The 12680-nt window shown below is 39.8% G+C and overlaps 2 protein-coding genes and 1 long non-coding RNA gene across 5 annotated transcripts in view; 2 read left to right on the top strand and 1 right to left on the bottom strand.

Moving 5' to 3' along the window:
• Positions 1–12680, bottom strand: part of LOC130548504 (T-lymphocyte surface antigen Ly-9-like) — a 49392-nt gene that overhangs the window by 1518 nt on the left and 35194 nt on the right. The window contains exons 1-3 of one of the 3 annotated variants that reach the window (XM_057325329.1): positions 7722–8122; positions 1138–1461; positions 799–870 (exon numbers count right to left, since the gene is read on the bottom strand). In XM_057325329.1, coding sequence (XP_057181312.1) covers positions 799–870; positions 1138–1423 — 358 coding nt within the window. In that variant the 5' untranslated portion in view covers positions 1424–1461; positions 7722–8122. Of the gene's footprint in view, positions 1–798; positions 871–1137; positions 1462–6490; positions 7447–7721; positions 8123–12680 lie in introns of those variants that run through there. The other 2 variants (XM_057325327.1, XM_057325328.1) reach the window with 2 other exon arrangements.
• LOC130548507 (uncharacterized) lies at positions 8769–10067 on the top strand. The gene is made up of 3 exons (XR_008962049.1): positions 8769–8881; positions 9367–9602; positions 9729–10067. It is a non-coding gene; the product is annotated as an uncharacterized LOC130548507 (long non-coding RNA).
• On the top strand, positions 10288–12262 carry LOC130548496 (natural killer cell receptor 2B4-like). Its single transcript, XM_057325314.1, has 5 exons — positions 10288–10569; positions 10684–11025; positions 11223–11525; positions 11611–11724; positions 11803–12262. Exons 1-5 carry the CDS (start codon positions 10536–10538, stop codon positions 11862–11864), a joined length of 855 nt encoding a protein of 284 aa, XP_057181297.1. The 5' UTR covers positions 10288–10535; the 3' UTR covers positions 11865–12262.

The following is a 12680-nucleotide window of genomic DNA, read 5'->3' as shown; positions in this document are numbered from 1 at the left end:
ACCCTGTGCGTACCCTACGCCGTAGCCTGACGCGCACCTCTCCAAAAATGTAACAACGCGTCAACTCAACGCGGACCCTACGCGGACCGCAAGCGCTGTGATTGGTCAGTTTGGCAGCATCGTACTTCCTTCTACGCATTTCCGGCATCTTCTTCTCTGGTGTCTTCTTCCGGCAAGTTCAGAGTCCACAAAAGAACAACATGGTGAGCATCGACATCGACCAAGTTACTGAGCGTCTGATTGAAGAGGTTCGGAAATACACGCATCTGTATGACTCCTCTTCGGCGGACTATAAAGACTGTCAGATGGCGGCGAATTCTTGGAGAGAGATTTCCTCTAACGTCGGTTTGGCTTCCATTGTCGTTTGCAAACACTAGCATACACACACACAAAACATCGGCGAAGAAGAGCAAACCCATGAAAACACAAAGAGCCAACTAGCGTTTCGGCGGTGTAATTGCAGTATGACGCATACTCTCAACGCAGAACCATAAATGTTCACGACGGCGTCGTCTACGTACATAGGCTACGCTGTATGTTACGGCGTAGGTCCTACGCAGAACCATAAACTGACCTTTACACCGTGTCTACACCAGAAGCGACCGGCGTGACACGACAACCGGCTTGTTTTTAACAGGTTTGTTGTGTCGTGCCATGCCCGGTGTACACGCGGTGTGAGACATTTTCAGATGAGCAGAATATCTTTTTAAGCACTGACGATAATACTTCCAACAGCTGCGCTGATATTTATATACAGTATATATCACGACTTAAAAATAAAAATAACTATTCACATACCTGGATATGTCTTAAAGACATGAGTGGTGTTGAGATGTTGAGTTTGGTTTGTGATGGGAATGGTCAGACGGTCTGGAAAACATCAAGGAAAAAGTTCTCACATCAATTTAATGCTGCTTGAGAATTCACATATTTTGTCAGGATATACTTTTAGAAAGCGAGGTTTTTTCTTGTTTGTAAATGGTGTACATAAAGCATCTCAGCACATCTCAACCAGCCAAAACCTGTGCTGTTCTGATATACTTAAGATGTACATGAATTAGAAATGTTTCTATTTAATTTATTATTAAAAACAAATCAAATGACCATTGACAGAAGACAAGGTTGAAATTCACTCACCATAGACAGAAATATTGAATCTCTTGTACAAAGTTGCTCTGCTGTTGATGATCTGAAGTTCATGAAGTCCAGAGTCTGTGCTCGTGATGTTTGTGATGGTGAGAGATCCAGTCTGACTGTTGATCCTCAGTCTCCCTCCATATCTTCCAGTTTTATCATACGTGTTGGGTTTCTGATAATAGATCTCAGCAATACGAGTCCCTTGAGGTCCAAACATCCACAGTATCTGATCATCTCTCTGTATGTGAGTGAGATGAGTGTGTAGAGTGACAGAATCTCCCTCCATCACTGACTTCACTTCAGCTGTATCAACACCAAACACACCTGCAGAGCACATTTGGGAAAAGGTATTTCAATGTTACTGAAATGCAGACGTTTTCTAGACTTTTCCGTAATTATTTGTTAAAGTTATTGGTTCCGATATTAACCCAAATAATATGACACAAGCAGATCTGGTAAAGAAAATAAAAGTAAACACAATTTAAATGAAAGTTAAATCTCCTAAATAAACCATGAATAAAAAGTTAAATGAGAGAAATGTAAAAGATTTCATGACATCCTGGTTATTTGTGTCACAACCCTGTTAACCTGTACTGCTGCTCAGCAAAAGATGATTATGATACAGTCACACAGACAGTCACAGAAGTATTTCAGATGTGAAAATAATCATATCAATTCCAATAAGTTTCTATGTCTTCTGACAATAAAGCCTGGAGAGATGTGTGCCTTTTTATTACGACAGGATAGTGTAGAGTAGACAGGAAAGTGCTGGGTGAAGACAGGGGAGAGAGGGATCGGCAAAGGACCGCACAAGACGGGAATTGAACTTGAGTCGCCACGAGTGCATTACATTTACATTTAGCAGACACTTTTATCTAAAGCGACTTTCAGAGAGTTCAGGGAGCAATAAGCGATATGTCATACAGGAGCAATAATACAATAGGTGCTAATACAAAGTTACTAGTTTCAACAAAAGCCAGACCACTTCCTGTTGAGAGAAAGAAAGAGGGTAAGGTTTTGTTTTTCTCACATTTGTCTACATTAGCACCTTATGTCGCCATACTAACCACAACTGTCGGCAGTACCGACAAAGCCTGGAGAGATTTGAAAGACGTGAGAAAATATGTCAGTTTGTTCACAGTAACAGTGGTATTGACGTATGCAAAAATGATGCCCTGCCAAACTGTAACTGTTTCTGTAATGTTTGCTTTGTTGGCTTAAGTTATGTCCTTGGTAAATATATGTACATGAAATTAATTTCTCTTCAACTGATTTCTTATGGGTTTCCCACCTTAGATCAGGTGCAAATACTTTTAACAATGTTGACAGATGTAAGTGACACTACCACCTGCCAAAACCCCACAACTTGAAAATTCCTCCAACCTCCAATACCGCTTACATAACTAACATGAATCATGAATATAAAAATGTAACTTATTTAATTTACTGTTATATTACAAACAGCCTACAACCCAACAACATCTCTAATGTTAATAATACAATTATTATTCAATTCTGTATTAGTAAGTCATAAACCAAGAACATGAATGAGGTTAAGTCCTTTAAACAATTCCAGAAATGAAATATATACATTTAAACTCACCAATACACTATGATTATGAAATACACAGAATAGAAGAAATACCACATTCTGGGGAAACATTCAGAGAGCCTCAGTGGTACGTGTGTGAAGCGCCGGTGTATGCGTTCGTCTGTATTCGGGGCTGCATTTCAGTAAGAACAAAATGCTCTGTATGATTTCGATACGCTTTTCAGGTATTCTTGTGTCATACGGCGATCGGTACTCTGGGCATCGAGTCCATTGCAAGTTACAATCCGCGCTCTCTCTCCACGAGTCCACCGCTACACAAAGTATATTAACCTAATATCGCTTTAAGTTAAATCACATCATGTGCAGTTTAATGTAAATCTTTAAAATACTTTCTTACCTTTCACCAGCAATAGAGAAAATACACAAAGCGTTATTAGTGACATTTCTATCCCGCAAGTAGTTCGCTCAAACAGATGCCGAAAACTTTCTGTTTAAAAAATCTCTCCTTTCTCTTGCTGTGTAAAGCAACAGTTCACACCAGACGCACGCGCACTCTGTCTTTCTGTCCAGTTATACGCCACTCCTGTTTTACTGTGCATCACAACACACAGGGAGTTGCCAGTAACATGATAGCATACTCCCCATTTTACTACATAGTACATTTAGTCATTTTGTAGACGCTTTTATCCAAAACGACTTACAGAGAGTCCAGGGAGCAATAAAGCGATATGTCATACAGGAGCACTAATACAAAAGATGATAATACCAAGTTACTTGTTTCAACAAAAGCCAGACCACTTCCTGTTGAGAGAACTCCTACCTTCTTCGTACTTTCCACCCCATAAAATGTGTATTGATTTTATTTATTTTTTATTTAATGGACTATTTTTATACCCACAGAGCCACACTTTAGAACTCATTGGTAAGATATATAAGTGCAAAAAGCATCACATTTCTATTTTTATAGCAAATTAAATGTCAATGGGTAAATTACCTCCTCTTGACATTCAACCTGCACTTAAGATCTGCGAAGAGGATGTGTGCCAGCTTTTCCGCAAACAAAAGATCAGAAAAGCACCAGGCCCAGACAATGTCTCACCCTCCTGCCTGAAAGCCTGTGCGGAGCAGCTGTCGCCCATCTTCACTAATATTTTTAACAGATCTTTGGAGCAGTGTGAAGTCCCTTCATGCTTCAAACGCTCCACCATCATCCCTGTACAGAAGAAACCCAAAATATCTGGACTTAATGACTACAGGCCTGTTGCTTTAACATCTGTGGTCATGAAGTCATTTGAGAGACTTGTACTGGCCCACCTGAAGGACATCACCAGACCACTTCTTGATCCCCTCCAGTTTGCTTACCGAGCAAACAGGTCTGTGGACGATGCAGTAAACATGGGACTGCATTACATCCTACAACACCTAGACAGACCAGGGACTTACGTCAGGATCCTGTTTGTAGACTTCAGCTCGGCCTTCAACACCATAATCCCAGACCTCCTCCTGCCCAAGCTTACCCAGCTCTCTGTGCCAACCTCTACCTGTCAGTGGATTATTAACTTCCTGTCGAACAGGCAGCAGCTAGTGAGGTTGGGAAAATTTAAATCCAGCACATGTACCATCAAGCACCGGAGCTCCTCAAGGATGTGTTCTTTCTCCACGCTATATTCACTCTACACAAACGAATGCACCTCTACAGACCCTTCTGTCAAACTCCTGAAGTTTGCAGATGACACCACAGTCATTGGCCTTATTCAAGACGGTGATGAATCTGCCTACAGAAAGGAGGTTGCTCAGCTGGCTGCCTGGTGTAGTCAAAACAACCTAGAGCTGAATGCATTCAAGACAGTGGAGATGATAGTGGATTTCAGAAGGAACCCTCCATCACTTCCTCCCCTCACCATCCTGGACAGCACTGTGGATACTGTGGAGTCATTCAGGTTCCTGGGCTCCACCATCTCTCAGGACCTGAAGTGGGAGTCCCACATAGACTCCATTGTAAAGAAGGCCCAGCAGAGGTTATACTTCCTCCGTCAATTGAGGAAGTTCAACCTACCACAGGAGCTACTGACCCAGTTCTACTCAGTGGTCATCGAATCTGTTCTGTGCACTTCAATTACTGTTTGGTATGGCTCGGCCACCAAATCAGACCTACGAAGACTACAACGGACAGTTCGTAGTGCTGAGAAAATTATTGGTGCTCCTCTGCCCACACTTCAGGACCTGTACGATTCCAGAGTGAAAAACAGGGCAAGAAAAATCATCATTGACTCCACACACCCAGCACACAAACTCTTTGATCTGCTGCCCTCTGGCCGGCGCTTTAGAGCACCAAACACCAGGACTTCCAGACACAGAAGCAGCTTCTTCCCCCAGGCAATCTCCCTCCTAAACAGATAACTGCTCCTTAAGAGCAATATTCCACTTCCACTACTCCTATGTGTGCACTATAGTGCCTTATTATATCTACATTTATGTTATACATGTATATAACACTACCTCTACTTACTAAATTATCCATTTGCACAAGTGTACATACAATCTGTTAATATGTTTATTCTACTATATACTACCCTGGTACAATGTCTCTTATATGTTATTATCCCCCATTTTCTGTAAAATAGTCTTTATTTTATATATGCACAATTTAGAATCTTTTAGACTGTAAATCGTATTATATTGTATTGTCATTGTGTTAATGTCTGTACTAGAAGCTTCCAACACCAAAGAAAATTCCTTGTGTGTGCAAGCACACTTGGCAATAAAGCTCTTTGATTCTGATTCTGATTATCCTGTGTTAAACATATCTAATTTTAAAGGCTGTAAAGTACAGTGCGGGATGTTTTGTATGATCTATTAACAGAAATGCAATATAACATACAAAACTGTGTCTTTAGATGTGTATAAAAACCTTACGTAATGAAAAGTTATGTTTTTATTACCTTAGAATAAACCAGTTGTATCTACATAGGGCCTATCTACATGGAATTTGTTATGTTGCGCAGCCATGTTTTGTACAGTAAGCTCTAACGGACAAGCAGCTCTACAGAGCGCGTTTCGTATATGTTGGTCTTCGTGTGTGTTTTTAGACGCAGCTTGCGTCATCACTGAGTTGAAGACGCACAAAGTAGTAAGTCGTAGTACGGAGAGGTGGAGGAGTAGTCGTCGTCTAGCTGAAGCAATTGATTGTTCTGTCTTAGAAGTTTTGATAAAATGGAGGACCATGCGTATTGTGCACAAGAGCCGACAGAGCGTGAATCTCCGTCGTCAAAGAAGCGCAAACGTGATGCTGCCAGACGAATTAGAGACAAACGGCGGCAGAAATCCAGGATAAACATCGGTGTATCTATTATCAGATGGAAGGCACTGTTGAAAGACAAATGTTTTCAAGGCGACGCTGAAGTTGCCTGTTTTCTGCTAGACTGGTAAGATAATTCAACATTTTCAATGTTTACCAAACAACTGTTTTGTTGAAACGGTAACGTTAGCATTTTATACAAATGGCCATATAACCTCCGAATAATAATGTTTTTCCGTCCCTTTGGTATGTACTCCGGTTGTTCCTGACTTTACAAAGGGGGAGACAAACGTCTACTAACTTACACCTAACTGCCTATGTCGCTGTCAGATCAAACGCTTTGAACAGCGTTGCCATTTACGATTAGCTAACTTTAGTTACTTCACAACTCTCAGCGTTTACTAGATAACACGCAAGAAATATATCTAATTATAGAATTGTAACAGTAACTTTCGCAATAGAATACATGTTAAATGATTAATTACGTTAATATATTGCCTTACCTTTGTAAAGAAACATCGTTGCTTGTATCACTGCTATCCGCTCTCTCAGTAGACGACATCTTTTTTTACTGTTGCTGCCACCGTCGTACTTCGAAAGGGAGATTCGTTGCAAAACTATAATACAACGCTAGTGGCCGCTGATTTTCAAGAACTGCGCCTTTAAAGGCTCTAAACGTGATTCGATGGTCCAGTAGAAAACGCTTTGTCTGTGTTATTTTAAGTTGATAGTTTATTTAAAGTTTATGGTTTCATAGTTTTAAGTTTATAACATGGCTGGTTACAGTTAAATACAGAGGTTGTGTAGATTGTTAGGAATAGATGAGCCCCAGTTGACTCCTTTGGCTTCGGTGTGCCGATTCTGAAACGTTCTCGGCTTCTGAGGTTTTACTTTTTCTGGCAGTCCTTCTTGACTGAATGTAAATTAGATCCTGTTAATCCTTAAACAGGCTTCACGAATCTGTAGTTTGTTTAATGTGATTTGAACGTGATAATCAAAGTTTGTATCTGTGATCTGTTTACACGGTTTTTCAAAATAATCTTCTTATTCATCTGAATTGATAAGCCTTGTGCTTTGTTAGTTTTTACGTTCCACATTTTCTAAACGTTATTTGTTTTGTGGAGTTTCATGTGTTCAGGTGTTTTGTTGATATTGTACCAAACTTCAGTCTTTCATTAGAGATTGCGCTTGTGGACTGTGTTGATTTTATTTATTGCTATTTGCTGCCATCTACTGTACAACGTGTAACATGTAACAGTTTAGTCCAACTTCTTGTCTCCCACAATTATGAGCTTTAAAGAAACTAATCCTATCTAACATTTGCCTCTGCACATCATCCGATTCAAACCCAACAATATATGCAGTTTCCCCAAATAGGCCTACTCTTTGTTGAACATATTTTCTTTTTTTTTAACATGCCTCTTGAACTCTACATGAAAATTACTTATATATGTTTTAAAAATGCTAAAAACAATTGGATATAAAATAATTATATTTTCCCTAATGTGTAGGCTATACTTCAGTGGAACAGAAGCAGCCATAGCTCTTTGTTTCCCTTGTTGCTCACAGAATTTACAGGAACAAGATCTTCGAGTCTGAACTTGTATCTAAAAAATGTATACAAGTGTTAAGTATACTTGAAGTGTCACGATCTCAAACAAGACCGAGCTCTTTTCGATTTGCTCAACAGAATGTGCGATCACTTGCCAAGTGTGTGTGATGAGTCATACTCACTTCTGTTCAGCTCAAAGGTCAAAAGTAGCGCTGGTTGATTTGTCTTCTTTCTGGTAAAACTCAGACTATGTTACTGTTCTGCTTTCTGAATTTCAGACATTACCCTGTCACCAGTGACACTAATGCAAGTGTGTTTTGCTACAGAACATACATGCCTGAGAAGTCACGTAATCCACTCCACACCCTGTACACGGAACAACACGAAACGCATTTTAGTGGACCGTCCACACTAGTGCTGCGCGAGACATATCAACACCAGCGCGGTATCGCGATACCGTGCCGTTAAGATCGCGTTATTCCGTTTACGATAAGGATTAAGAGCGTTTTAACCAAATCCATGTTTCTTGAGTATCGTCGATATGCGGAATGCAGCGGGGCAGAGTCTGTCTGTCTGTCTGTCGTGTTATTTGAGACTTTGGGCGTGACACGTGACTAACGTTTTTTCCCTCTCGTTTGCGTTTCAGTTTCCTGGCTGCGATAAATAAACGCATGTTGACAAAGCAACCCCGCGACATGAGCATTATTTCGCTTATTGTCATGGCAAGACCACAGACACCATAATACATGTCTGTAAAATATGTTTTAAACCTACACAAAGCAGAGCCAAGACGGCCAACTTGGCAGGGCATCTCGCCGACATATAATACGTCACTGATCAAGTGAAAGTTATTAAGTTCCAAAGTATTAAAAGTTCCTTGTGTTATAATTTTACGTTTCGTGTGTTCCGTCATCTATTATGAAATACTTTTCCTGTTTCAGTTATCTATGATGGTTGGTACGCTTTATCAAACGTTATCAAACTTTTAGATGTAATAAATCTGTAATAGGCTACCTGAAGCGCTATAATATCCAAGCCATTCGTTTATGAAGTAGATGTTTTTTGGTTAATAATTGAAAGACATTGTTTGTGAACTTTGTTCCCAGTGTTCAGCTTTCACTTTCTTTTGTTAAGTAGCAGATTAGTTTTTTGCCTGACAATTCATGATGTCGTAGTCTCGGATTGGTTAGAATAAATTGTATCATAAATTTCGTATGATGTTTGCCGGAGTCCATCATAATGAGGAATCACAGAGAACATTAGCCGAACACATTTGAGATGAAGCTAATATCTAAAATTCTTGCTTTGGCTATTTTCATGGTCCTCCCATGTGTTCAGACAGGTGAGAAAAATAATACACAGGTTGTTTGTTAATGAAATTGTGTTTTATGAGAAATTATTGCATGTGCGATCAGTTGCGGATCCAGAGGGGGTCCAAGGTGGCACTGAACACCCCTGACATCCAATTGGCCACCCTGGGTGCCACCCCAAAATTTGATAATTGACATCTGATTTCACCTCTCGTTGAACAACGCTTTTATTTTGACGTTCGGGGCCCATGCTTGCACGTGACGTCACCGCACACGAAATTCAAGCGAGTCTAGTTGAGAGAACGGAAAAAAGTTGTGCGATGGATTGTACAGCGCGAAATCTGAGATTTCTGAGAAGACTGACGAAAGAGAGAAAAGAAGCAAATGGACCGCTGCAATTTGATAAACAAATGGAATATTCAAAAGGACCCGCTTGCTTGCTAGCCATTTCAAGTCCGACCCAGCCAGGTACGTTTTTTTACTGCATGTGATGTAATTGCCGTTTTGTTTTTTTCAGCTTTTCACTCGATCGTCACCTTTTACACTCAAGTACTGGGCAGGATTTCTTTGCTTTAACTGAAGTGGATGGGCAAAAGGTGTTTTACAATGACAGTAAAATTAAGAAACTGACACACAAGCAGGAGTGGGTAAAGAAGCTTATGTCTGACGAGCGCTGGAACAAGGAAATACAAAACAGAAAAAATGCACGAGATATGTGAAAAAACATGAAGCGTCACCTTGATTCAAAACAAGGTAAGTCAAAGGATGACCATAAGATCCCTTTCAGGACCGGACTAAACAAACAAACAAACAATTCACAGAAAATGTTTTTGAACTTCTCTCTCTCTCTCTCTCTCTCTCTCTCTCTCTCTCTCTCAGGAAGACACAATTTTCAGAGGACGTATGGCTGTAAGTGGAACGATGAGACTGAAGATGTTGAGGCATTCGACTCGGTTACAATGGGGAGGATTTCATCTCACTGGACATGCAAAAGAAGGAATACATAGCCTTTTCTTTTTCCCTCTAATTTATATGCAACTGGACAAAGATGTGAATTACAGTTACAAGTTGCAATGAACGTCTCATTGTGATCTGTCAAAAAGTCGAACTGTCTTCAGATTTTTCTGGTCAATGACTGTAGGAGCCATCTTGCTGTTTCCCCACTAGGTGGCGTAGGGTGACCTTATATATGAAGGCCAAAGAGTAATTGGCGTCAGGTGTGAGGTTGGTGGAGGGAAGCGTACAGTTTTTCACCGTGTATACGGGTAACTTAACAGAGAATAAATTGTTGTTTTTGCTTGGAGTATACGGTTTGAATGCGGTGCTTGTCTACTAGATAAAGATTAACATGTTGTTTATGGAACGCTGGATCTTTGCATGGATTAATAAAGGAACTCTCTGCATTTATTCTCAAGTTCATGGACCTTTTCTTTTCATCACACGTTAAAACTTGCTCACTCTAACCACCAACATTACGACTTAAACGAAGCCGTAATACCGACAAATAATATTAGTTTAATGTGCCCTCTGACCTACATGTATGCTCAGATGTGATTGATTTCCTATTTGTAAGCTTTTCTGCCACCTAGTGTATGGAATAAATGTAACCTATCGATCAGCTTTTACTAAACTTCCTCGTTGAGATTCTGCAGTACAGACAGTGAATGTTTAAGAACACGGTGAAAAATGTGGAGCTGTTTGTTTTTATCTTGTGTGATGGGTAAGAAAGCGCTTGTTTCTTCATTAAAGTGTCTTTGCCTTTGTAGCTTAAGGCTACAAACTCTGTCACTCCCTCTTGTCATGATATGTAATGATTTGTAAAATGTTCTTGCAGGTGTGTTTGGTGTTGATGCAGATGAAGTGAAGTCAGTGTCAGTGATGGAGGGAGATTCTGTCACTCTACACACTGATCAAACTGACATACAAGAAGATGATCAGATACTGTGGCTGTTTGGACCACGAGAAACTCGTATAGCTGAAATCACCAAATGGACCAATTTGAGCTCTGTGTATGACAATGTTGATAATGGAAGATTCAGAGACGGACTACAGCTGAACAATCAGACTGGATCTCTCACCATCACAAACATCACAAGCACAGACTCTGGACTTTATCAACTACAGATCATCAGAAACACAGGAGTTTTATACATGAGATTTGCTGTTGGTGTCTATGGTGAGGGAATTATTGCCATTTTTAACTGTTTATTAGATACATTCCTGTTGTTGTTGCCTCGTCTTTTCCATCTGTGTGTGTGTACAATGATAACTGACTCTGTTTCACAAACATCCATTTACTCATTTACACATTTTTAGAGAAACGGAGAGAAAGAGTGATGAGTTGTGTTATTAAAGTATATTTATATTTTCCAGCTCGTCTGCCTGTTCCTGTCATCATCAGAAACTCTTCTCAATGTTCTTCATCATCAGAAAGATCTTCAGTGTCAAAATGTGTGTTGTTGTGTTCAGTGATGAATGTGACACGTGTGAGTCTCTCCTGGTACAAAGGAAAGAGTTTATTGTCCAGCATCAGTGTGTCTGATCTCAACATCAGACTCTCTCTACCTCTGGAGGTGGAATATCAGGATACAAACACATACAGATGTGTCGTCAACAATCCCATCACAAACCACACACAACATCTACACATCACTGATGTCTGTCAGCCGTGTTCAGGTATGGGAGCACATGGTTGTTACATCATGGTTGGGTGTGTCGTGGTTGTGTCACTTATTAAATACATGTTTTATTTATATTTTAGACTTCGCACAAGTACCTTCATTTCTTTATCCAGTGTTTCTTCTATCGTTTGTGGTCTTTACCATCTGTGCTATATTGTGTTGTCTATACAGCAAAAACCAAACAGGCATTAAAAGTAAGTATGTCTTTCAACTCATCCAACGCATAAATACACAAATTGAAGTACAGAAATAACACACACATGTGATTTCAGATGAAACGGGTGAGAAGGACATGTCAGAATACACAGAGGTCATCTACAGAGAGATCATCTGAAGTCTCTATCAATAAACAACACAGTGAAAGTCAAGATTAAACCCCAGAGAGCTGCAAGCACATATCATTTATTCTACATACATTTGAACATGTATTTTATAGCGTTAAATGAACAAAACGAATGCTGTAAATGTCTACCTTTAAACATTGTACTGAATTCATGCGTTTGTGCTGTTTGTGTAAATGTTTTTCAGTTCTCTTCAGTAGATTCACACATTTTGTGGGCTGTAAGCTCGATTAAGATCTGAGCTGAATGTGGTTCCATCTGCTCGCTGATGCATGAAATAAAATCTGAGATGATCTGTTAGAAAGTATGTGTTGTGCATTTATGTCTCTTTGAGCACATGTGTGAGTGTGAGAAATGGGTTTTCATCTCATTTCCACGAATAAACTTTAATATGAGAACACAAGTGTGTGAAAAAATGTCTATGTTTTGAGATTCTCTTGTTTTGTTTGTGCAAACAGGTTTGTGGAGAGTAAATATGACATTATCCTTTCAGAGAAAAAGTCATTTTGCATTCATTCTTACATTGTTTCAGGTGTGTTTGGTGTTGATGCAGATTTAATGAAGTCAGTGATGGAGGGAGATTCTGTCACTACATACAGGAGGAGAGCGCAGATTTGAGAGAACACCAGCAGAGGGCGACAGAGTTCAGAAACTGACTTGAAAATCTGATTACACACAGTATAAACCTAAAGCTTTTTCAGTGCTTTTATATGTTATTCAGTTTGCGACACACAGACATTCCAAATAAAGTTGAAAAGGCAAAACTATGTTTGGATCTGTTATTATTAACATCTGATAGCATGAAGAGA

Source organism: Triplophysa rosa, linkage group LG25 (genome assembly GCF_024868665.1).
Source record: "Triplophysa rosa linkage group LG25, Trosa_1v2, whole genome shotgun sequence".
In the NCBI taxonomy this organism is placed as follows: domain Eukaryota; kingdom Metazoa; phylum Chordata; class Actinopteri; order Cypriniformes; family Nemacheilidae; genus Triplophysa; species Triplophysa rosa.
This window is presented reverse-complemented; position numbering and strand designations above follow the sequence as displayed.